At 38.3% G+C, this 24,413-nt stretch overlaps 1 protein-coding gene across 3 annotated transcripts in view; it reads left to right on the top strand.

Annotated features, from left to right (window-relative positions):
• Positions 1-24,027, top strand: part of nr1h3 (nuclear receptor subfamily 1, group H, member 3) — a 55,424-nt gene extending 31,397 nt beyond the window's left edge. For 2 of the 3 annotated variants that reach the window (XM_062032818.1, XM_062032828.1), the window contains exons 3-11: positions 1,385-1,464; positions 1,619-1,861; positions 4,299-4,565; positions 4,687-4,892; positions 8,463-8,642; positions 8,858-8,957; positions 11,250-11,363; positions 14,093-14,187; positions 20,496-24,027. In XM_062032818.1, coding sequence (XP_061888802.1) covers positions 1,422-1,464; positions 1,619-1,861; positions 4,299-4,565; positions 4,687-4,892; positions 8,463-8,642; positions 8,858-8,957; positions 11,250-11,363; positions 14,093-14,187; positions 20,496-20,642 — 1,395 coding nt within the window. In that variant the 5' untranslated portion in view covers positions 1,385-1,421 and the 3' untranslated portion in view covers positions 20,643-24,027. The remainder of the gene's footprint in view (positions 1-1,384; positions 1,465-1,618; positions 1,862-4,298; positions 4,566-4,686; positions 4,893-8,462; positions 8,643-8,857; positions 8,958-11,249; positions 11,364-14,092; positions 14,188-20,495) is intronic. The other variant, XM_062032837.1, reaches the window with a different exon arrangement.
• Positions 24,028-24,413: the final 386 nt, after the last annotated feature.

Genomic DNA, 24,413 nt, shown 5'->3' on the forward strand with positions numbered 1-24,413 from the left:
TTAGAATATTTAAAAAAAATCTCACGTACCCCTTGGCATACTTTCAAGTACCCCCAGGGGTACGTGTACCCCCATTTGAGAACCACTGCTCTATATATTCAGATTAAAAAAATATAAGGTTGTGAATCCTCATTTTTCCAAAAATAGTCATTAGAATACCCACACGTCTTTGTTTCCAGAAATAGCACAGATAGTTGTTGCCAGAAGTCGGAAGTGCGCTGTTATGGAAATGGAAATAAATGCGCAGAGGAATTGGTTCCGGCAATGATAAAAATGACCATTGAACATACATATTGTTATGAACGTGTCTGTTACTACATTATATATAGACTTGCAGTGTGTATATAAAACATTGATGTAGGGTTTTGAAGTTGTTTTCGAGGGCTTTAAAGGCTACAACGACTCCCATTAGCCGCATCGTCCAAGCATTTTTAAAATTATTTTTAAACATCCCCCTCTCGTAAAATATTGTGCCTATTGTGAACGATAGGCAAAATTCCCCCCCAAAAAGTGTGGTTCCTCTTAAAGGAAAATATTTGAAATTAACGATTTTTCTACTTGCCATAACATTCGTTGTTGTTTTTTCCTTAGTAAGTTCACATCATCATGAATAAAATTTCACTTTTACATATGTGCAATAATGAAATTTTAGCCACCACACTACAGCTCTATTGCAGCGACTTTGTTGAAACTATGTCCGCTTACTTAACATACCAAGCAAGCACTCTGTGTCCCAATTTTATAAATTTTTATTAGTTACACTCATTAAACAGTTAATTACAGCAACAAAACATACATTGAAGCTTTATTTCTAATCAAATTAGTCAAAATTAGTTATTGCAGCCTTCTACAAGTACTGTACATTTACCTCACGTTTTATATGCCTTTGCATCCAACCAGTTGTGTTGGAATTTTATGCGCCCTCTGATAGTTACTTTAAGACGTGTATTTTCTCCGGAAATGTCCACTGTTTAAGAGAAGTGTAAAAGTAACACATTAAGGCAATTTAAAGGTATTGCATTACAAACTAATTACCAGAACTTTCAAGAACAGGACCTACTAGTATTTAATGTGTTAGTTTTTGGAAATACAGTAACTGTCCACACACGACTGTTCTTGATACAAACATTCCCAATCATTGAAAACTTTTTTAATGATCAGAAATCTATGCTCACCCCTGGTTTCCACAATGCTTTCCTTTGTATGAGCCTGAGGCATATTTTTTTTACCAGCCAGACAGTTTGACTTTGGTCTCCTCTAAATAGACTCCGTTTTTTTCTTTCAGCAAAGGGTCCCGTTAATATTTCCCTTTGAGCAAGACCCACATTCCTCAATACAGCCCTCATTATTTATTGATTTTGATTGTTTTTGTTTCCCCCCACAGGTACACGGTTTCGTTATGACAACCTGCTGTATAGAAGATGTCAACGCTGTCTGTGACTGATATCCCAGATGTTGGTCATGGTAAGGTTGCTTGTTTTTATGAGCTATTATTTGATCAAGATATAAATAACACTATGCACCTGTTGTGAAACATTATACTGTATATTGTGCATAGTAATGAAGAGTCTTCTAAAATATATGTTTTGTGAAAATAAGTGAGTTGCTTTGTGTCCAGATGAGAGTAAAGTGTTTGACAATGCTGCAGAGCTGCAGCTGGACTGCATGGTTGAGGAGAGCAATGGCGGCACCAGAATGAAGCATGGAAGACTGGTATCTCTTAGTGACTTGTCCCAGCCAGATGATTTCCATGCCCCGCCTCATAATGGCCCCGCTATGACTGGGATGAACAGCCATATGCCAGTAGAGTCAAGTGACACCAAACCCGACCCTGCAGCGGGTGACACATCCACCAGCATAGGTAAAAGAAAACTCTTAAAACTAGTTCAGTTCTAAAGATTGTGTTAATTATTATTACAGAGTTTCTTAAAGTATTGGTTTTCAAACTATATGTGCGTTAGTTGGTAGGTTACACAAAGCCTTTAGACACTTTGACACTTTTTATAAATACAAAGTCTGTACAAAACAACTATTATCATACTTTCCGGGCTATAGAGCGCACTTAAATATAAGCCGCACTTAACCTAATTTTGGATGAATTCTTATATACCGTATTTTCCAGCTATAGAGCGATACTTGAGCCGCGCCCACTAATTTCTTAAAGAAAAAAGTATATTTTTCCATATATTAGCGGCAGATACAGTATATTAACAACATTCAAACTTGTACAAACCATAAACACACATTGATACGTATTTAGTTTATAATAAATATTTGTAAGACATAATTCTTCCAATCCCTATTCCTCACTGGCCAAATTTTGTGACAGAGGGGGATCTCTTTTTCGCTGCGGCCTCATACTATTTTTTTTTGCCGAATGGGAGTACTGTTGCTGTCAGTCAAGCCCAAGAAGAGGGCAAATATGGCGTCAGAACAGTGCTGAAAATCTTGTGCGTATTAATCACACTCTGCGACATCTTTTTTGCTACCGCAGCGTTTTTTTGCCCTTATACGGCGTCTTTTTGCACTTGCAGTGTCTTTCTTTACGCACGTTTTACCCTTTTGGTATATAGGGGCAGGCTTTGAATACACGGCCCAACAACTTCACTCCTTTCTGATTGGTCACTTTTAAACGCTTTACACTGCCTCAGATTGGTTTCAACTTGCGGACAAAAAGATGTCACGCACAAGCAAAATTAGTCCATGCATGCGCAAAATGGGGGCGTGTGGCTCAGCTGGTAAGGCGGCTGTGCCTGCAATTTCAGGGTTCCTGGTTCGAAGCTATACCTGAGAAGGGTATAGCTTATCCTCATGGGTGATGACAACGGACGTGGAGTGTTTCTTAAACGGAAGTGAAGCTAGACAGACAATACATAACATGGAAATTAGATATAAATAAAGAAAAATACTGCTAAAAATAGTTTTGGTTAGCGTTGGAGCTAGGGTTGCATATTATCAGCCAAAAAAGCAATACATTCAACAACCGAAAAAACAACCATGGCGCGTTGCATTAGCCATCTTGGATAACGTTGTGGACGTGACTTACAGTGTCAGCAGCCGCAGCCATTCCCTTCTCTCTTAGAGACTTGCCCTTAGTGGCCCTGACAAGTCGAGAGTGGACACTTTATTTGTAACTTAATCCAAGATGGCTAATGCAACGCAACATGGTTGTTATTATTTTGATTGTTGAATGTATTGCTATTTTTTGGCTGATTCTATGCAACCCTAACCCTAACCAAAACCTATCCCTAACCAAAACCCAAATCTCACTTTCACCCTAACCAAAACCCAAACCTAACCCTGGTCATGACTTAGACCTAAAGTGGACACGACTTAGACCTAAAGTCTCAGAGGGAGCCATATCCATCAGGGGTTATCAGCCGTGCTGTGGGGGCGCTTTGTGTCAGCGTTTTGGTGGTTTGATGACGACCTGGTGCATATGGCTTCTGTGATTGTGTTTACTCACGTGTCTCCTCTGTACTCAGCCATGCATTAATTTGTTCATATATGTGCCTGTGTGTGTGTGTGTGTGTGTGTGTGTGTGTGTGTGTGTGTGTGTGTGTGTGTGTGTGTGTGTGTGTGTGTGTGTGTGTGTGTGTGTGTGTGTGTGTGTGTGTGTGTGTGTGTGTGTGTGTGTGTGTGTGTGTGTGTTTGTTTTTTTGTTTGTGTGTGCGATAATGGGGGATCTGGGTCATCGGGTATTGTTTTTAAGTCTGTAAAGCACTTTGTGTTGCATTACTTTATAATGCTTCCTAAATAAAGTTTGATACGATTTGAATAAAGTAGGTGCGACTTAAATTTAAAGTGGGCGCGACTTAAGAGTGTCTGCGGCCGCAGCTAAATGTACTTGTGCCATTCGAGTCACGGCTGTAGTGTCCTTGGGCAAGACACTTCAACCACTTTACTCCTAATGGGTCGTGGTAAGTCATTGCAGCTTCCACCATCAGTGTATGAGTGTGTGTGTGAATGTGACGTACAATGTAAAGCGCTTTGGGTTTTGTGCTGGGTACTGTAAAGCACTATATAAAAACCCAAAATGAATCGAAGAGTGTATTTTTTAAGTACAAAGATTGGGGCACTGTTCTGATGCCTCCATGTATACAGAGAATGTACCGTTAGAGATTTGAAATTAGATTAATGGAATTTATAAAACATAAGCTAAATATGACTAATAATTATTAATGCAAAAATATCGACACCTCTTAAGTCTTTAATAAAAACTTCCACACGGTGTCACACATAATTACTGTTTAATAGATCATTTTCTGATTTGTTCATCTTCACCTGATATTGTGTAGACGGTCAGCCTGTGAAGAGAAAGAAGGGTCCTGCCCCGAAGATGCTGGGAAATGAGGTGTGCAGCGTATGTGGGGACAAGGCCTCTGGTTTCCACTACAACGTCCTGAGCTGTGAGGGCTGCAAGGGCTTTTTTCGACGCAGTGTCATCAAAAGTGCCCAGTACTCCTGCAAGAACAACGGACATTGCGAAATGGACATGTACATGCGACGCAAGTGCCAGCAATGTCGCCTGCGCAAGTGCCGCGAGGCAGGCATGCTCGCGCAGTGTGAGTGTTTGTGTGCCACATTCTTCTAAAGCCCTTTACTGCACCAACTTCTAATAATACACTCATTCTGAGTTACTTGACTGAGCTTTTTGCTGAAACCCGCGTCCCCTTTGGCACACAGGTGTTCTTTCTGAAGAGCAAATCCGGCGCAAGAAAATGAAGAAGCAGCACGATGATGAAACAGCCCGTTCGTCGACAGTGGTCACTCCCACTCCTCCGCAAGAAACAACTACACTGGATCCACAGCAGCAGGAAATGATCGAGAAGCTGGTGGCTATGCAGAAGCAATGTAACAAAAGATCCTTCCTCGATCGACCAAAAGTGACGGTATATAAATATGTCTGCATTTTCATGCTGAAATTCAATTTGTTTTAACAAGTTATAGTTCCCAAGAGTTCACAATGCAGCCCATAAAGCCCTCTGAAAAACATCCAAAGACACAAACAATACTCCATTTACATCTCGTGCCCTGAATATTAACGCTATATCGACATGTTGAGCTGTTGCTACTGCTTGACCACCTCTGAGTTGGTAAAAGTTAATTCCATATTATAAATCATGCCTCTCACCTGGATAGTTGAGGGTAACGGCCAGAAACCTATACGTTTGTAAACTGGCATCCAACTTTCACCCAGAGATGGCGAAAAAGACAATCGGCACCTTTTAAAATAAACTTTTTTTTTTTCATTTAGGTCTTAATCGATCAGAGTGTGTGTCGGTGTTCCTAATGTTGTGACCGGGTAAATCTGTACACCGTAATTTTCAGGCTATATAGCGCACCTCTTTTTAAGTCGCACCCACCATATTTTTAGACAAATTGTATTTTGTAGATATATTGGGCGCACATGTCGATTAGCCACAGGTGTACACATTGAAACACGAAACATTTACACAGGCGCTTATCAAGGCCATTATATTAGGAACACCAGTAACACCATTTCCCCTCTTTTCTTATTGTTAAATACAACTTAAATGTGGACACCTTACCTGTCATGCTGTGTTCTTTCCGGTGGCCAAACCGCGGCATCGCTTCTGGGTTGGTTAAATAAGAGTTTTTCGCCCGCACGCCGACAAAATTGCAGCCGACGGATCCCAAAGTCGTTTGACCAGGCCATGGAAAAAGGAAAAACACGCTGCACGAAAGGGAAATCCACTATCACTAACAGGGTGAAATATTGATTTTGAATCAAGAATCGTTTTGAATCGAGAATCAAATTGTTACCCCTAATAATCTAATCAAATCATGTGGTGCTCAAAGATTCACAGCCGTAAATGTAATGATAGTTCTTTGGTCAAAATGTATGAATAATGTTTTACAGATCATCTTCAAGCCGCTTTCTGACCGTCTATTCAGGGTGTCGTTTGTAGGTGGTCTTATTTACTTGGCTCCACTTCGAAACGTCTCCTCCCCATCATCTTTGTTGTACCGGTAGTTTTTAGCGTTTCCATAGCGATGCTACCAACCGATATACACTATATTGCCAAAAGTATTTGGCCACCCATCCAAATGATGAGAATCAGGTGTCCTAATCACTTGGCCCGGTGTATAAAATCAAGCACTTAGGCATGGAGACTGTTTCTACAAACATTTGTGAAAGAATGGGCCGCTCTCAGTGATTTCCAGCATTGAACTGTCATAGGATGCCACCTGTGCAACTAATCCAGTGGGGAAATTTCCTCGCTCCTAAATATTCCAAAGTGAGACAGAAGCAATAAAAGAGTGTACCATAATAATGCACAATACAAAAACAGAACATTTACACAACTTTATTATAAGAAAAGTGAAGAGTTTGGGAACAACAGAAACTCAGCCACCAAGTGGTAGGCCACGTAAACTGACAGAGAGGGGTCAGCTCATGCTGAAGCGCATAGTGCAAAGACTTTCTGCACAGTCAGTTGCTACAGAGCTCCAAACTTCATGTGACCTTCCAATTAGCTCACGTACAGTCAGCAGAGAGCTTCATGGAATGGGTTTCCATGGCCGAGCAGCTGCATCTAAGCCATACATCACCAAGTCCAATGCAAAACGTCAGATGCAGTGTTGTAAAGCACGTCGCCACTGGACTCTAGAGCAGTGGAGACGCCTTCTCTGGAGTGATGAATCACACTTTTCCATCTGGCAATCTGATGGACCAGTCTGGGTTTGGAGGTTCCCAGGAGAACGGTACATTTCGGACTGCATTGTGCTGAGTGTGAAATTTGGTGGAGGAGGAATTATGGTGTGGGGTTGGTTTTTCAGGAGTTGGGCCTGGCCCCTCAGTTCCAGTGAAAGCAGAGAATTTGACTTAATGTCCAAATAAGTACATCCACCTCGCCATGATGTCACAACGTAGCCAGTCTGCAAAACCCCTTGAACGGAGGCATCCGAAACTGCGTGCAAGCTCACGCCAAAATGCATGAACCTTGCTTTGACTTTGTTTTACACGAGTATCTAACATTGAATACAACAATGTTTATAAGTCAGAAAAGAGGGAATTTGTCAAGATCCCATTTACCGTATTTTTCGGACTATAAGGCACGCTTAAAATCCTTTTCAGTTTCTCAAAACTCGACAGTGCGCCTTATAACCCAATGCGCCTAATGTACGGAATAATTTTGGTTGTGCTTACTGACCTCGAAGCTATTTTATTTGGTACATGGGGAAATGATAAGTGTGACCAGTAGATGGCAGTCACACATAAGAGATATGTGCAGACTGCAATATGATGGCAGTCACACTTAAGAAATACGTGTAGACTGCAATATGACACAAGTAAACAACACCAACATTTTATACGTTCCATTGAAAATATAGAACATTACACACAGCGCTCAAAAATCTATCAAAATGTTTTAGTACGACTTTGGTAAGCTATGAAGCCGCACCGCTTGATGGATTGTACTGTGCTTCAACATACGAATATTATTATGGTGTGTGTATAAGGTAAGACATTATCTGACGTTTTGTTTCGCAATATTATGCAAAAGCAACTTTTCTTACCTTCTGGTACCTGCTGATGTGTATTTGGGATCTGCATAAGTCCTGAAAATGTGTGCGCGTCTGCAATTGTAGTCCGTGCCGACACCATAGTCGATAAGCTTTTTTTTCTTTATCTTCTTGTTATGGGACATTCATCCTCCACTGTTGCCATTTGTAATATAAAGTAGTGTAAAGTTCTTATTTTCTGTCACTAAACTCGCCATGAAAGAGCTAAAACATACCGGTATAGTTAGTTTAAATTATTCACCCAAGGAACTTTAGTTATTAGAGCGTTCCGGTCGGACGTTTTTTCACAGGACACATTTCCGGCGTTGTTATTGCACTAGTGAGCCACGAATGAGGACATGCTGCTCCGTTATTGACTTAAGTAAAGTCTGAATGTCATTAAAACAGTTAGCTCCATCTTTTGACACTTCTTCCACTCCCGTCTTTGCACGCTACACCGCTACAACAAAGATGACGGGGAGAAGGTGAGCCACGTAAATAAGACCGCCCACAAAACGATGCATCCTAAAGCGACTGTCAGAAAGCGGCTTGAAGATGATCTGTGAAACATAATCTATACAACATTTTGACCAAAGAACCACCATTACATGTTATGTAGACCACAAGGAAGTGTTTTCCATTTAGAAAAAAATAAATAATAATATGACCCCTTTGATGTGAAAATATACCTGACTAGACCCGCTCATCGGCAGTGCGCCTTATAATCCGGTGCGCCCTATGGTCCGGAAAATACGGTAATTAAAAATGTATTGATTAAAAAAAAATGTGAGTTATCTATTTTTTGGAAGCTAGATAGGTAGAAGAAATATGATGAGAACAAATGTCATTTTGTATTTGGGAATGGTGGGTGTGCATGTGATTAATCATAGTGAATGCTTTTGTGTGTGTGAAAAAAAACAAAAAAAAAACAGCCATGGCCACAGAATCAGGATCTGCAAAACCGAGAAGTGCGTCAGCAGCGTTTCGCCCACTTCACTGAGCTTGCAATCATGTCGGTCCAGGAGATTGTGGATTTTGCCAAGCAGCTTCCTGGATTTCTCGAGCTCACAAGGGAGGACCAGATTGCGCTGTTGAAGACGTCAACCATAGAAGTTTGTCATGTTTCTATTTTAACACAATAATGTTGTTGCTTCAGACTAACACGTTCTTTAACAAACATCTTAACCACTTTTCTCGCAATTCATAGCACCTGCAACTTCTTACACAATATTTCTATTCTTTTCTACTCTTTTGTTCAATAATACTGTTTAATCAGTATAGTATTTTGACTATATTTACAGTCAATAATATTCCTTGTCCTCATCAGATTATGCTGCTGGAGACGTCTCGTCGATACAACCCTGCCATTGAGAGCATTACGTTTCTAAAGGATTTTAGCTATAATAAGGAGGATTTCGCAAAAGCAGGTACATTTTAATGGATGCTTATGGACATTGTGAAACAGCATAAGAATGCCATTTATTCCATTACTCTTTCGTCATTTAATGCAAGTGATTAAAGTTTAATGTAGAAGCAAAACCTTTCTTCAAATATTTATTGCAAAAGATACAATGTAAGAAATTGTTTTGTTATGAGACAGCTTCCCCAAATAGTTTATTTCCGAAAAACAGATGCTAACTAGTTAATAAGCTTTTACATACAAATGGTTTTGGGTTACATTTATGTTCTTACACCTAAATTATACCTAAATTAATTCCTAAATCATTCACACTGTACACATAAAGGACTAACAAAATACAGTAATACAAAGAGTTAACGCAATATTTAAATGAAGCAGCAATGAAAGGACTTCTTGTGCAAGCTCCTTTTCTAAAACCATTATTTACATCCATCATCGTCTAACTGTCACACATTTCATTTCCAGGCTTTACAATAAAAGCTCTGCGCTACACATCCTTTTTGATCTGACTGGGGTTGTCTTGCTGGCTCTTCTGCGGTCTGAAATATTTTTTCCCCAGGCTAGTCTGGAAAGATAACCTCCTCCTCTACACCCAGATCTTCTTGTAGCAACACAGAGTCCATGACTCCTCGAGCATTCATAAACATTGCTAATCTTTATCTTAATGAGGGCTGAGGCAGTCAAGCAGTTGGGAATAAATGCTTGGCTAATATCTGTGGGCATTTATTGTCTCTCTGAGTTTTGTATGATGTTGGATTTCACCTCCATGGTGAGGACTTTGTTTTTCCTTGACGCATTGCCACTTGGAGGACATAATGAAGTGTAAAATGTAGGGCTGTCTTGGACTAAGGATTTTCATTGTCCAATTTGATTTGTGAGATTTTGCTCATTGTAAACAATCACTTTTTTTAAGAGAAAAAAAACCCAGATTGTGATGATTTGTAGTATTACCGTTTTAAACTAAAATTACTGAAAAATTTCTGATTGATAATTGCACTTTGATAAACTCACGGACTGACTGTCGCCACCTCACTAGCTTAAATGCTAACATGAATACAAGAGACATTGATGAGATTGTATTTGTTGGGCACTCTTTATTTAAATACAATTTAAAGTGCTACAGTACACATCAATACTTCAAATAATAAAAGCTTAGCCATTAAAGCAGATAAAATACCAAGACTAAGACACTATCAGTGAAGCATAGGCAAGTCAAGTCAACTAAACTTTATTTATATAGCACGTTTTCAACAACTTTTAAATTGAACCAAAGTGCTTTACAGGTTAAAAAAGTATAGAGCAAAAAACTAAACAAGACAAAGAACATAAACAATGAATGTGCTGAACAAGATAGTGCAAATGCAATACGGTAAAAGGGGTCGAATAAAAAGTACAAATTTGCAGAATAAAAATAATAATAATAAAAGTGCGACAAATTGAAAAATAAAACTAAAGCGAAGGGGTGGGAGTGGGGGGACTAGAAATGGTGGCCTAGTGGGCGGACTCAGCTCAGGTCAAAGGCCAGCGAGAAGAGGTAGGTCTTAAGGAGGGTTTTGAAGACCCCCAGGCTCTGGGCTGACCTAATGTGGAGCTTAAGCATAAGAAACACAAAACATGCAAAATAGTGGCTTTTCTAACTGTCTATTTTTTTTGTTATTTTGAAAAAAATTACGTGGTCAAAAGATTTCAGCGTGTCTATAAGTACTTTTTGAGTACATTCAATATCATTGCAATGCTAATGATCACCAGGAAAATTTTGGTCATGATAACCGTATTATGAAATGTTGATATCGTGTCATATAGGGTGTGGAATTAAAAAGATTGTTCCGGTTTCTTTTGATTTTGCTTAACGATTGGTTCTTTTTTGGTTTTCTTATCGATTCTTATTTGGAAAAAAAGAGAGAACAAAATGGTGAACTAGCATCAATTTTGTTTAGTTTAGAGGTAACTACAGTGAGGTCTTAAGAGGCACGAAGCATAGAGAAAAAATCTGAATCGGACGGCTAGATGCGTGTGTTGAATCGGCAAACTCTGTGTCCGTCGCGTCCCGATGCATGTCCCCTACATAGAAACAAAGCCTCACATACACAGCCGCGTGGCGCACACACACTACTGTATTTTTCCTCTGCTTCGGCTGTAACTCGTTCTCGAGTCAATTTTTTGTCAACGCACCAAAGTTGCGCTTGTAATTAATTTATGGGAGTGTGTTTGTAAACACGAAGTGTAACTCAAAACATCAGGAGTAGTAAATGCTACTACTGTCGACATCTCATATGTGTCTTATTCCTCTTCTCAACAGGCCTTCAGTTTGAGTTCATCAATCCCATCTTTGAGTTTTCTAAAGGAATGAATGATCTGCAGTTGGACGAAGCTGAATATGCTCTTCTTATTGCCATCAACATATTTTCAGCAGGTTGGTTTTCATCCTCACCAAAAAATAGAAACAGAATTCATATTTATCAGACAACATGAACCATATTTGTCTGTAGTGTTGTCAAAAGTATCGATAACGCGCATTTAAATACTTAAGGTCCTGCTTTTTTCAATATCAACAGTACTGAGTACTGTACAATTTTTTTCTTTTGCGAGATGTGTCAATTCTGCACCGATGAAAAAAATGAGCTAGTGTTTCCCATAGTTTAGCTATTTGAGTCACAAATGCAAATTTGGTGCTTCCGGTTCGCCCTCTCATACACACATTATGATACAACTGTGGCACTGTAGGTGTGGCTTTGCCAGATAATAATTTGTCGCCTGAGTGAAAGCGGAGATCCGCCACCACAAGCCCAGGGAGTGTGCATTACCTTAGCGTGCAGAACACCTCCAAAAGTGTGCAACCCAACCTTTATTACTTCTATAAGTGAAAACAAATCAAAGACCATGTTTACGCTGCAGGCCAAAGTGGCCCAAATCTGATTTTTACTCGCTGGCTGCTGCCACTGCAGGTAAAATGTAATCTTTATCAGATGCCAGTATTAATGCGGACAGGCCCCAATGTTATCCCAATGTGGCCTCGACGTCACTTGCATGCGCAGTTCTATAAAGTCAAAACAAAGGAAGTTGACCGAATTCTGTAATTCCCATCCTTTAACAATCGATATTTCTTTGGAATAAAAATATATATTCATATATTACATAAAGCCTATTATTTGCGCATCATTGACTAGTGATGCGCCGAAAATTTGGCTGTCGCAGAAATACTTTGCTCTCAAACCAGATGTTGTGATGAAGTATCCACTTCCGCTGGCGGTCTGCAGCTTTTCTCGTGCGAAGATCAGATTTGAAGCACTTTGGAGCGTTTAAACTGGCAAAAAAATCCAAATGTTTTCACTTGAGGGCAAAAAAAATCTGGTTTGGTGTGCAGTGTAAACGGGGCCACAGAGACTGTCTTCCTTTGTTTGGCAACATTTTGAACACCCACTTTGAACACTTATTTTACCAGGAACGCAAAGTGTGGCCTGGGGGCCATTTGCATGACACAGCTCTTTTTTTTATAGACTGGTGGCACATACTAGAAATTACATACACACAAAAAATTGTAAAATAGAGCAAAAAGGCATAACATATACATACATACATATGTAAATATATATGTGTATGTATGTGTATATATATATGTATATATATATATATATATATATATATATGTATATATATATATATATATATATATATATATATATGTATATATATATATATATACATACATATATATATATATATGTATATGTATATATATATATATACGAATGTTACGACGATTAGCAAATGTGGGTCTGTAATGTTTCGCTGCAATCCACTAATGGCAATAATGCACATTAGAAACGTTGATAGAAACGCAGGTGAAACTCTTGTGTTGTCAGAGGTGTTCAAGGTCTTACTAAATTAAAGATTTGACAAAGGCTTATTCTGTTGTTTAGTAATTTGATTGACAGTCCTTATTTTTTATAAAGTGTTTACTAACAGGGCCACTGTGCATTAAAGCCGATTAATCATGTTTAATTTTCAGTCGGTATTGTGTTTTTGTATTTTTCATTATTCTGGTTGATGGTGCTTTGTACAACTTGCAACTTTTTTTTTAGCCAAGTACCACTTAACTCCTGCGTGGTAAACACATAATGCCAAAAAAAAGTCAAATTCAAACGAAAACATGGTTTATTTATCCAAAACAAGCTAGCAACAAACAACTTATGTGCCTCTCCCATTCTGGGAAAAAAACATTTGCCCACCCAGGTGTATTCTAATTTTGTATATTCAAGGAACCAGCTTCCTCTATAGTACACTCTTATTTTGGTCTATTTATCTTATTTTCTCAGAGTTACAAGAGCGCTCTGCTGTTTTTAAGGACCTTCTGCATCTATGACAGCACTCTCGTGATTGTAAGAATCTGCTGCAAAAATGTTAGTCTTTTGAACTGAACTCGTGAGCCCAAATGATGAAAAAGAGAGGGCCTAAAATGGACCCTTGAGGAACACCACTAGTATAACAAAAGAAGTTGAAGAAATGACTACAGACTGCATCTGAAGTTAACAAACTAAAAGTTACCCGAATAACATTGCGAAAATAATGCCAAAAAGGAGAGGACTTAAAACTGTGGTATTTGAATCTTGTGACCCCAAAAGGACAAGCGGTAGAAAATGGATGGATGGAATAAGTGTAAGTTTTAGACTTTTTATTAGTCTATTTCATTACAAATTACGTGATGATGTCACGCTATGAATATTAAGAACAATATCGTTTGTTTTATATACTTAAAATTTAAAATAGTTGAATATTGTTATTTATGAAAACATTATTGTTTGTATTGATATACTGGGAGGCTATAGAACACTGCTATTCTTTTTTTTAACGTATGTTACCTCTTGGCAGCTGATACTGCAATTTGAATAATGTGCAAAAAGATGTTGAAGCACAGGGATCTTAAATACTTGACAGTTTGAAGCTGTTTTTAATTAAGTAGTTAATTTAAAAGTAGATGTGTTCAGGGTTTTTTTTTAATTGTGGTATCAAAAAAGTATTGAGAATCTGTATTGACTACTGACATGCTGGTTTTGTGACAACCCAAATGTGCCTGTAGGAAAATGTTTGTGCATGTTTAAAAGATATTTATTGTGCTTTAACATCTTTTTTTTTTTCCCCCAGATCGGCCAAATGTGCAGGATCATGATCTTGTGGAGAGGTTACAGCAACCATACGTTGACGCTCTGCGCTCTTACATCATGATAAAGAGACCAAATGTAAGCGTCCACTGGTTTACATTACAACTTCTCTTGTTACATATTGTGTGTCGACATGTCCTTGTTGGCGTAATCAGAGCCAGCACATTAGGTCATGACAGTAACTGTTGGGTAGGTTGGTTTTGTGGTGTGTAAGCGACATATACCGTAGTTAAAGCTAAAAAATACAAAATTTTCTCGAAGAGTTTAAAACCGAAAGTAGCAAATTTTTCAACGACTCTAAATCCTGTTGCTATGTGGACAAAAGAGCATGCTTTAGAACACAGACCCCAGCTAAGGCGAAGCAATATTGTCACAGCAGTCTAAGTTCAGCAAAAATGTTAGTACATTTGTAAGAATACTGGTAAAGGTATTTTAGTTTACACTGCAAAATACTGCAAACCTATTCTCTTGCAGTACAGAAAAGGAAAATATATAAATACGATGAGGTGGCGACTTGTCTAGGGTGTACCCCGCCTTCCGCCCGATTGTAGCTGAGATAGGCTCCAGCGCCCCCCGCGACCCCGAAGGGAATAAGCGGTAGAAAGTGGATGGATGGAAATTTGTATTGTTGAATGATTACCTTTTTTTAATCAGATTAATCCTATTTTTGGATTAAATGACTTTGTTGCATAATCTAAATTAACTTTAAAAACAATATTTTGACACAAATGCAATTGTATTATTAGAATACCATACAAAGATATTTTTTTATTAAATATATGTAATTTATTTGCTATTAATTAATTAATACTTGGTAAAAATTACCTAAAGTCCCATTATTTTTTAAGCGATAACCATCCGATCTGAAGGTAAAGGAGCATTTACAGTCAAACCCAATTAGGGTAATTAATCTGCGTTGATACATGATTAATACAATAATTATTTGTGATTAATCACATGCGTTGTTGAAATTGACTGCCCTAAAATAAATCAAACAATCCTGGTGAGGAAAAAGATTAGCAAATGTGGGTCTGCCATCTACTGCAATCCAGTAGATGGCAATAATGCACATTAGAAAGGTTGATGCAAACGCAGGTGAAACTCTTGCGTTGTCAGAAGTGTTCAAGGTCTTACTAAATTAAAGATTTGACAAAGGCTTATTCTGTTGTTTAGTAATTTGATTGACAGTCCTTATTTTTTATAAAGTGTTTACTAACAGGGCCACTGTGCATTAAAGCAGATTAATCATGTTTAATTTTCAGTCGGTATTGTGTTTTCATATTTTTCATTAATCTGGTTGATGGTGCTTTGTACAACTTGCAACTTTTTTTTAGCCGAGTACCCCCTAACCCCTAACCAGTGGTTATGTTTTAAAACATAATGCCAAAAAAAAGTCAAATTCAAATGAAAACATGGTTTATTTATCCAAAACAAGCTGGCAACAAACAATTTATGTGCCTGTCCCATTCTGGAAAAAAAACATTTGCCCACCCAGGTGTATTCTAGTTTTGTATATTCAAGGAACCAGCTACCGTTATTTTGGTCTATTTATTTTATTTTCTCAGAGTTACAGGAGCGCTCTGCTGTTTTTAAGGACTTTCTGCATCTATGACAGCTCTCTAGTGATTGTAAGAATCTGCTGCAAAAATGTTAGTCTCTCACAAGTTTTTTTAACTAAACTCGTGAACCACCAGTTGAATAGCCCAAAAGATGAAAAGGAGAGGGTCTAAAATGGACCACTAGTATAACAAAAGAAGTTGAAGAAATGACTACAGACTGCATCTGAAGTTAACAAGCTAAAAGTTACCCGAATAACATTGCGAAAATAATGCCAAAAAGGAGAGGACTGGGGTACCGGTACTTGAATCTTGTGTCACCAGGCAGAATTCTAACTGTAAATCCCACACCCCACTCTGCGCACCTCACTGATAGTCCCTACCAGTCTCCTCTTCTCTGGAAGTGCACAAAATCACACACTAGAGCTGTAGGTGCACACGCATAGGTGGTTGACAGTCTGAAATTGCATCGAAGGATCCCTTAGTTCGTATTTAGTTGCGGAAAATAAATGTTGTCGTCAAAGGTACGTGTTTTTTTACTCTAATTATGAGCTATAATATCGCAATATATTATACAAAGATTTAGCAAAATCTTAATGCAAAAACCACAAACTATGTCTCTGCTTATGATAGATGGAACAACAATCGTGTGAGTATCGGTAACACATGTCTCTACGCAAAAAGATACACACAAAATATAGGTAAATGTAACATTAGATTGCCTGTCTAGAAGGAAAACAGCCACTTGCGCGTCCAAAGTTTGTCCAAGACTGGCCCGCAATGCATCTTGAATACGCCGGACTAATATTTATTAGTTTTGGCTCTTTGGTTATTTTAGACGTACACGACTGTCTTTTCTTCCTCTGATTTCCTCTGTTTGGGTATTTTAGCAGCATAAGCTTAAACAGCAAGTGCAGGTATTGTGATCTTTCTAAGTGGATGTTTGGCAGCTGTGCTTTACGGAAAACAAGTTTGCACCGTGCACGCTCTTCTCTATATATCTTTTTCTTTGCCGCTTCTAACCCCTCCTTTCTATAAATCCTGTGATTGGATCTGAGGGGGTTCACCGCAACGAAGACAGATGAGTTTGTCTCACAGGGTTTTATATACTAAAATACTTATAAGGCACAGACAGCACGCAGACGTACAATTTTTTTCAGAAATGATTACTGTTACGGTATACTGGAAGATGCTACTATAATTTTTTTTTGTTAAAGAATTCAACTTAAGTACCCTGGCTTTAAAGGGGGGCCTCAGTTATGTACTGTGAATCACAAGTTTGGACCCCAGTGTTCTGTTTGCTTGCAAGGTTTAAATGTCAATGCAAGGATCTGCCAATGTGTGTGGTCCAAGTTCCTCTTTACAACAGGAATTTTTTCCTAAAATAGTTATTTCCCAAGTTTTGAACTCAACTTGTCAGTTGAAAAGCTCTGCCCCAAAGTGCCTAAATGATACAAAAAACAGAAATAATGAGAACGTTTTTTAAATGAACAAATATAATTAAATTAAATTAATTCAGAATAATTAGATCTAAATACCGAACAACACTAAATACTACAAAATAAGTAAATAACTTCAACAACGGCCAGTATGTTGTTACACTACAGAGGAGCCAAGGACCCACTCAAATATTAACACTGAATTAGTAATCTTACACCCTGATTTTAATCATATTCAATAATTAAATCTAACCTACTTACAGTTTAACAGGATAAACCGTGTCAAATATTATGAAGCCACGTGTTAATCACCAAGATTATTACCAAGGGTTAATTCAGGCTGATTACAAAAATACATACTTATCAAATATACTGCAGAATGAGGGATTCATAAGAAATAATAAAAAATTAATAATAATCATATATGTCATTAAAAGTAAAGTGCAAATGAAAATACAGCTCCACCACTTTAGTCATAATTTTTGCACTAAGAAACTTCATTATGACTTTATTTGATATTGTCTTTACTGCCAGAAGTGGTGGAAAAGTGTATTACCGTATTTTTCCGACTATAAGTCGCAGTTTTTTTTAATAGTTTGGCCGGGGGTGCGACTTATACTCAGGAGCGACTTATGTGTGAAATGATTAGCGATTAGGAGTGACAGATTGTTTGGTAAACATATAGCATGTTCTATATGTTATAGTTATTTGAATGACTCTTACCATAATATGTTACATTAACATACCAGTAGGGATGATGTTTGATAAGAAATTATCGAGTTTGAGCCTATTATCGAATCCTCTTATCGAACCGATTCCTTATCGATTCTCTTATCGAGTCCAGATAGGTTGTTGTATATGGAAAAAAAAAAAAAAATGAAATAAAATAAAAATCTAATAAATAAATATTGACTGTTACCCCCCTAAAAAAATAAAATAAAATAAATACATATTGACTGTTGTTACCCAAAGTATATATTAAGTGGGATTTTTCAGAAAAACAAATATAATGCCAAATATAAGCCTACTCAGTGGCCTAGTGGTTAGAGTGTCCGCCCTGAGATCGGTAGGTTGTGAGTTCAAACCCCGGCCGAGTCATACCAAAGACTATAAAAATGGGACCCATTACCTCCCTGCTTGGCACTCAGCATCAAGGGCTGGAATTGGGGGTTAAATCACCAAAAATGATTCCCGGGCACGGCACCGCTGCTGCCCACTGCTCCCCTCACCTCCCAGGGGGTCATCAAGGGGATGGGTCAAATGCAGAGGACAAATTTCACCACACCTAGTGTGTGTGTGACAATCATTGGTACTTTAACTTTAACTTTAATATACAGTAACACAAAAACAACCTGTCTCTGTGATCACTATAGGTGTATAATAATAATATAGTGTTAAATAAAATCAGTCCCTTGGGCACAAAACTGAAAATAATACAGCTCTCCAAAAAGTGCACTTCTGCTGCTATTTTACATAACTGTTTGTTATGATGCTTTGACATTTTTGCACTTTATTTCGTTATTGAAAGAAAATTCTATAAAGAGAAAAGTTCTTTGCAAATGTGGTTACAATGCTAAAAAATGAAAAGTTAAAGCTAAAAAAAGAAATACACTTTATTGAGTTAACATTATTTCTTTATAGGGGGAAAGATGTGATGTTATGAGCTAGGGAATATAACAACTACACTATCCAGCATGCAACGGGAGTGACGAGCATGCGCGGTAGCCCCGAAAAGTGTTGTTGCATGTCGCCACCCGGCAGCTAAGAATGAGGTTATGAGCACGCTGTGAAAGTAAACGTCAAGAACTCAGCCAACACGCCTCGTCTGCGTTATTTATAATTAGACAGACAACACATATACAGTGTGATTTTGTTTTGTTTACAAGGAAAGAAAAACAAAAGTTAAAAAAGGGAGATCATGTCATATATGTTGTATATACACTACCGTTGAAAAGTTTGGGGTCACGCAATCAATTTTGTGGAATAGCCTTCATTTCTAAGAACAAGAATAGACTGTCGAGTTTCAGATGAACGTTCTCTTTTTCTGGCCATTTTGAGCGTTTAATTGACCCCACAAATGTGATGCTCCAGAAACTCAATCTGCTCAAAGGAAGGTTAGTTTTGTAGCTTCTGTAACGAGCTAAACTGTTTTCAGATGTGTGAACATGATTGCACAAGGGTTTTCTAATCATCAATTAGCCTTCTGAGCCAATGAGCAAACACATTGTACCATTAGAACACTGGAGTGATAGTTGCTGGAAATGGGCCTCTATACACCTATGTAGATATTGCACCAAAAACCAGACATTTGCAGCTAGAATAGTCATTTACCACATTAGCAATGTATAGAGTGTATTTCTTTAAAGTTAAGACTAGTTTAAAGTTATCTTCATTGAAAAGTACAGTGCTTTTCCTTCAAAAATAAGGACATTTCAATTTGACCCCAAACTTTTGAACGGTAGTGTATATATATGTGCTGCGGTTGCTTTAAGAATGTTGCGACAGCTGCCGTAAAGTAGGTGCGTTGCTAGCCTGGTTGCTATGTTTCCGGTTGGTCGTAAAAGTGTTCGTCATGTGTTTGTACCCTGCTCAAATCTCTCAGTAAAGTTATTAATTGGATTATACATTTTGTTTTGAACTTTATTACACCTTGGAGCACTTTTTCCAGTCCATTGTTTTTCCTGCTTTCCCTATCTGCGCCTAATGACTGAGCTACGTGACGTCATTTCTTGTGATGTCCCACGCAGCATTACTGGTCGGGACGGGATTTGTTCCCAGGGATTCGAATAAAGAACCAACTCTTTTTCTTTACTATAGGGGTCTCGATAACGGGTACCTGTTCTCAAAAAGGGATTAGAGTCTGAGGACTTGATTCTTTTCTTATCGAACAACCGGGAAAATCGGTTTCGAGTATCATCCCTACATACCAGGCACGTTATTTATGCGTCATATAACGTACACTTATTCAGCCTGTTGTTCACTATTCTTTATTTATTTTAAATTGCCTTTCAAATGTCTATTCTCGGTGTTGGGTTTTATCAAATAAATTTCCCCAAAAAATCAGTGCGACTTATATGTTTTTTTTTCACTTCTTTATTATGCATTTTCAGCCGGTGCGACTTATACTCCAGAGCGATTTATAGTCCAAAAAAAACGGTACCACTGGGCCAATACGTACCACAGCTGACATACAGACATATTTTGGGTTAGGCTCGCGGTCCAACAATGGGCCATGGCCCTATGGTTAAAAAACACTGGTTCATAATCTTCTATCTTGGTTGCCAAATAGCATTGGAGGACTAATCTGCTGCAAAGAGTGGAAACGACCTAACTTGTCAAGTTTGACAGTGCTGGAAAAAAATAAAAATGATAATGTTTCTTTCTTCCTCAGGATCACTTGATGTTCCCACGCATGCTGATGAAGCTGGTGAGCCTCCGTACGCTAAGCAGCGTGCATTCCGAGCAGGTTTTTGCCCTCCGCCTTCAGGACAAAAAACTTCCCCCGCTGCTGTCGGAAATTTGGGACGTCAACGAGTGACTGCAGTCCCGATATCACACTCCCTGGCTTTTCCTGAATTTCATGACTTGGCACGGCATCGCGCAGGAGCCTGAACCCGTCTCATGTGGTCATGGACTCCTTCCAGCATCGCGCTGCTGTTGGGGTTTTTTTGTGAGGAGTGTCAATGCCCTTTTGCTCTGAGATGGAAGTCGTAGTTTTTCCTCTTTGTGGATGCAGGCATGATTTTTCCCGACATGTAATGCCAGCAGGATGCTTTTGGATGATTTCTGGACATGGAGTGCAGTACTAATTTTTTTATCTAACAGCTACATTCAGAATTGCTCTCGGAATAATAGTTGCTTCATGTCATGATTCCAGCTGGGCTTACCGTTAATTTATTCAGTAGTAACTCGGGTACAGCTGCAGTTCAGGTTTGTACCTGCATCCTGGTAGGAGACATGCTTGTGTACATTTTGGAAGCAGTGCAGTACAGAGAGTCTGTGTAGTTGCTCAGGTACACTAATGTGAAGTAGATGCATCCTTTAATAGATCACTTGGGTGGGATCCTGTTTATCAACAACAATGCACACAAATTATTTATTGTTATGTGTGAAGTCTCCACACGATTGTATGAATACATACTAATCCTTAGTAATAGCAAACGACAAAAGTGATGTCATGGATCACATAAAACAAACGGGGGGGGGAAAACATACAGTGGAACCTTGATTTACAAACTTAATTTGTTCTTGAACGAGGTTTGTAATTCGAAATGTCCTTATAGTGAAGCAAATTTCTCCATAAGAAACAATGTAATTATAAATAATGGGTTCCAGCCTTGACAAAAGACCCAATTTTAGTGAAGGTTTGTACACTTTGAACTATACAGTGCTGCAGGGCTGGGTGATATGGATGAAAAAGTATATCTCGACATATTTTTACTTAAACTCGATATTCTGTATATTTTTCGGTGAAAGTATACATATAAAGATTCATTTTTGAGCGATATTCAGTAAAATTTAAGTGAATGACAACTGTTCTGTAAACAGTCAGTGGCACTTTTATTAACCCAGTTAGTCAAGATGGGTATTAACAGCAGAGAAAATAAACTGTTTAAGTAGTACAGAATTAAATAACATAAATAAAATAGAAAAATGTTATTTCTACGTAAAATAAATAACATAGCTGTGCAAATAATACAAAATATATCAAAGTCAGATAAAAAAACAAATTTGCTGGCAGGCACTTTGTGATTTCCCTTCCTGGTTCGATGACCCGCCCTATCTTGCCTCTGATTGGCCTGTCCCTAACCAATCGTGACTCATCATAGTAAACAACCAACCAATCATGGATGTTCTTATACGTGCAAGCACGTCTTGGAAGGAGGAAGGGGAGGGGTTTAGTCACCCATGGAGGGGGAGAACAAGGAACACAACTTCGGTCATTTTAACGTGAAATAAATTATATTGATATTACGATATTTTCTTAATTCATATCTTGTTTAAAAATATATCGATATATCTTACAAACTCAATATATCGCCCAGTCTTACAGTGTTGTATATCAAACAAACATAACGTTCTTGTACACACTGCTGTCCTCTAAAGGCGCTGCTCTGCCAACACGCGCACACTCAGAAGTCACTCGGGTGCCCTCACAAAACAATCAGAAATCACAAAAATCCTGAACTTTACACAATATTGCTACAATCGAGAACATTTAATCCACTGGCATTAACATCGGTAAGGAGGAACTGGCGAGAAAGCAGACAGAGAGAGAGTGAAGGGATCGGGGGCGAGTTAGGAACCGTGTGTGTGCTGAAAGAAACGAGTGCCTTCTCTGCTGCTGTGAAGTAAGTCTGCTTTGGTGTCTTTTTCCAGAAACGTCTGGTCTCATCACAAACGAAGTATGGTCTTATCATACTTGTGAGCGCCATTTATGTACTCCTCGTAAATAGTCTTCAGCGATTCCCTTCTCCTTTCTACGCTGGTCTGTTGTCTTTTTGGGACTCATATTGAGTTGGCAAAATGGACATGTAAAAGGTGACAAAACACAGAAAAGGCACACACCGCTGAGTAGTGACTAGTAGTGTAGTGCGGAGCAAGTGACGTGGAGGGCCCTGCTTTTGGCCTGCAGGCTGGACACAACATAAATGAATGAATAGAGAGACATGGTTTGCGCATTGGAGGTTTATTTGGCTTGATCTAAAAGTTCGTAAATCGAGAAGATCTAAAATAAGGGGGTTCGTAAATGGAGGTTCCACTGTTCATGTATGAGAGATACAAAGGACCACAGCTACTATTCAACTGGTAATATCTGAGAACTTATAGAACTGGGATGGTTAGTCTTGTTAAAAATAGAACATTGTATGACTTCAGAAAGACGGACATATTTGTGCTTCCTCTCGTAGTAACAAGTTGAAATGCAACAAAGCCTGATGTGGACAAAGGTGGAAGAAATTACCATTATTGATGTATTTATAGTTTCGGATGTACAGTATGAGGAACATGAGCAAGATTACACTTCTTGGATTGTTCTAATTTGTCTCACTACTGCTGATTAATAGGAAGCGCCAATAACCATTTCAGAACTATTTCACAGCATAACCATTGTTTTTATTTAAATTACAGTGATATCACCTCTTGAATTTTAATTTACACTTCCTTGGAGCATTTGAATAGTTGGAAATGTTACCGTAAAATTAAGTATACTAGCACAATACAGTTTTCAGCACTTGGTGTGGTGTTCCTCAACTGTAACAGGCATAAACTGATGCTATTTGAATGTCTTTTTTAAAGAATCTTCCAGATGTGTTTTATTTTTTTTTTTTTTACATAGCAGACGTGTGCTAATCCTAGCGAGGAAAAGCACAGATGTTTCCAATATGCTATGTTTTATTGAGATTTACTGGCAAGCAGGTGTGGAAATTAGATGCAATTGAAGTGTGTACCATTGCACGTGGTAATTATGAAAAAGGGTCTTGATTTGTACCTGGAATGGCGTTGAATGTGTGTTACAGACCCTAACAAATCAAAAGCAAACAACAGTACCCGTACTTGACTAACACAAGTAAAAAAAAATACTCTTGGTTGTCGATGACATTTAATTTATGTTAAAAAAAATAATGTATTAAATAATCAAATTGAATTAATGAAGCAGTGTGGTTTAAAGTAGCCTGCAGGGTAGTCTGTGTGTAGTCCTCTAATCAAACGAGATTGTACGCACTAAAACACATCCGTGTTTGGCTAATGTGACCTAATGTTGACCTTTTGATCTCTGAATCTTGTTCCAGTTCTTCTGTTTGCAAGGGGCGATGCTGTAAAAAGACGGTTGGAAAATAGAATTATATTTTAATACATGTAACTGCCAAGAATCGTCTTGTTTTGTATGTACGGTAAATTAAAGCTGAAATATGAATCGTATTACATTTTTAGTTAGAATGTGAACATTGAAAGAAATTGCATCACATATTGTTTTTTATCATGGAAAAAAAATACTTTGTCTCATTTACTAAGTAAATAAGAGTATCTCAGGCCTCAAATTTTAACTTTTTAAGGTCAAGGTAAGTGTTGCCTTAAAGGAGGGCTCATATTTTAGGGCACCAAGGCAAGTTAGAAGGGCACCCAGGCAAATATTTTCTTTTGAGGCAGGGGCTCCAAAGCGTGTGTGTGTGTGTGTGTGTGTGTGTGTGTGTGTGTGTGTGTGTGTGTGTGTGTGTGTGTGTGTGTGTGTGTGTGTGTGTGTGTGTGTGTGTGTGTGTGTGTGTGTGTGTGTGTGTGTGTGTGTGTGTGTGTGTGTGTGTATATATGT

Source organism: Entelurus aequoreus, linkage group LG02 (genome assembly GCF_033978785.1).
Source record: "Entelurus aequoreus isolate RoL-2023_Sb linkage group LG02, RoL_Eaeq_v1.1, whole genome shotgun sequence".
Lineage (NCBI taxonomy): Eukaryota > Metazoa > Chordata > Actinopteri > Syngnathiformes > Syngnathidae > Entelurus > Entelurus aequoreus.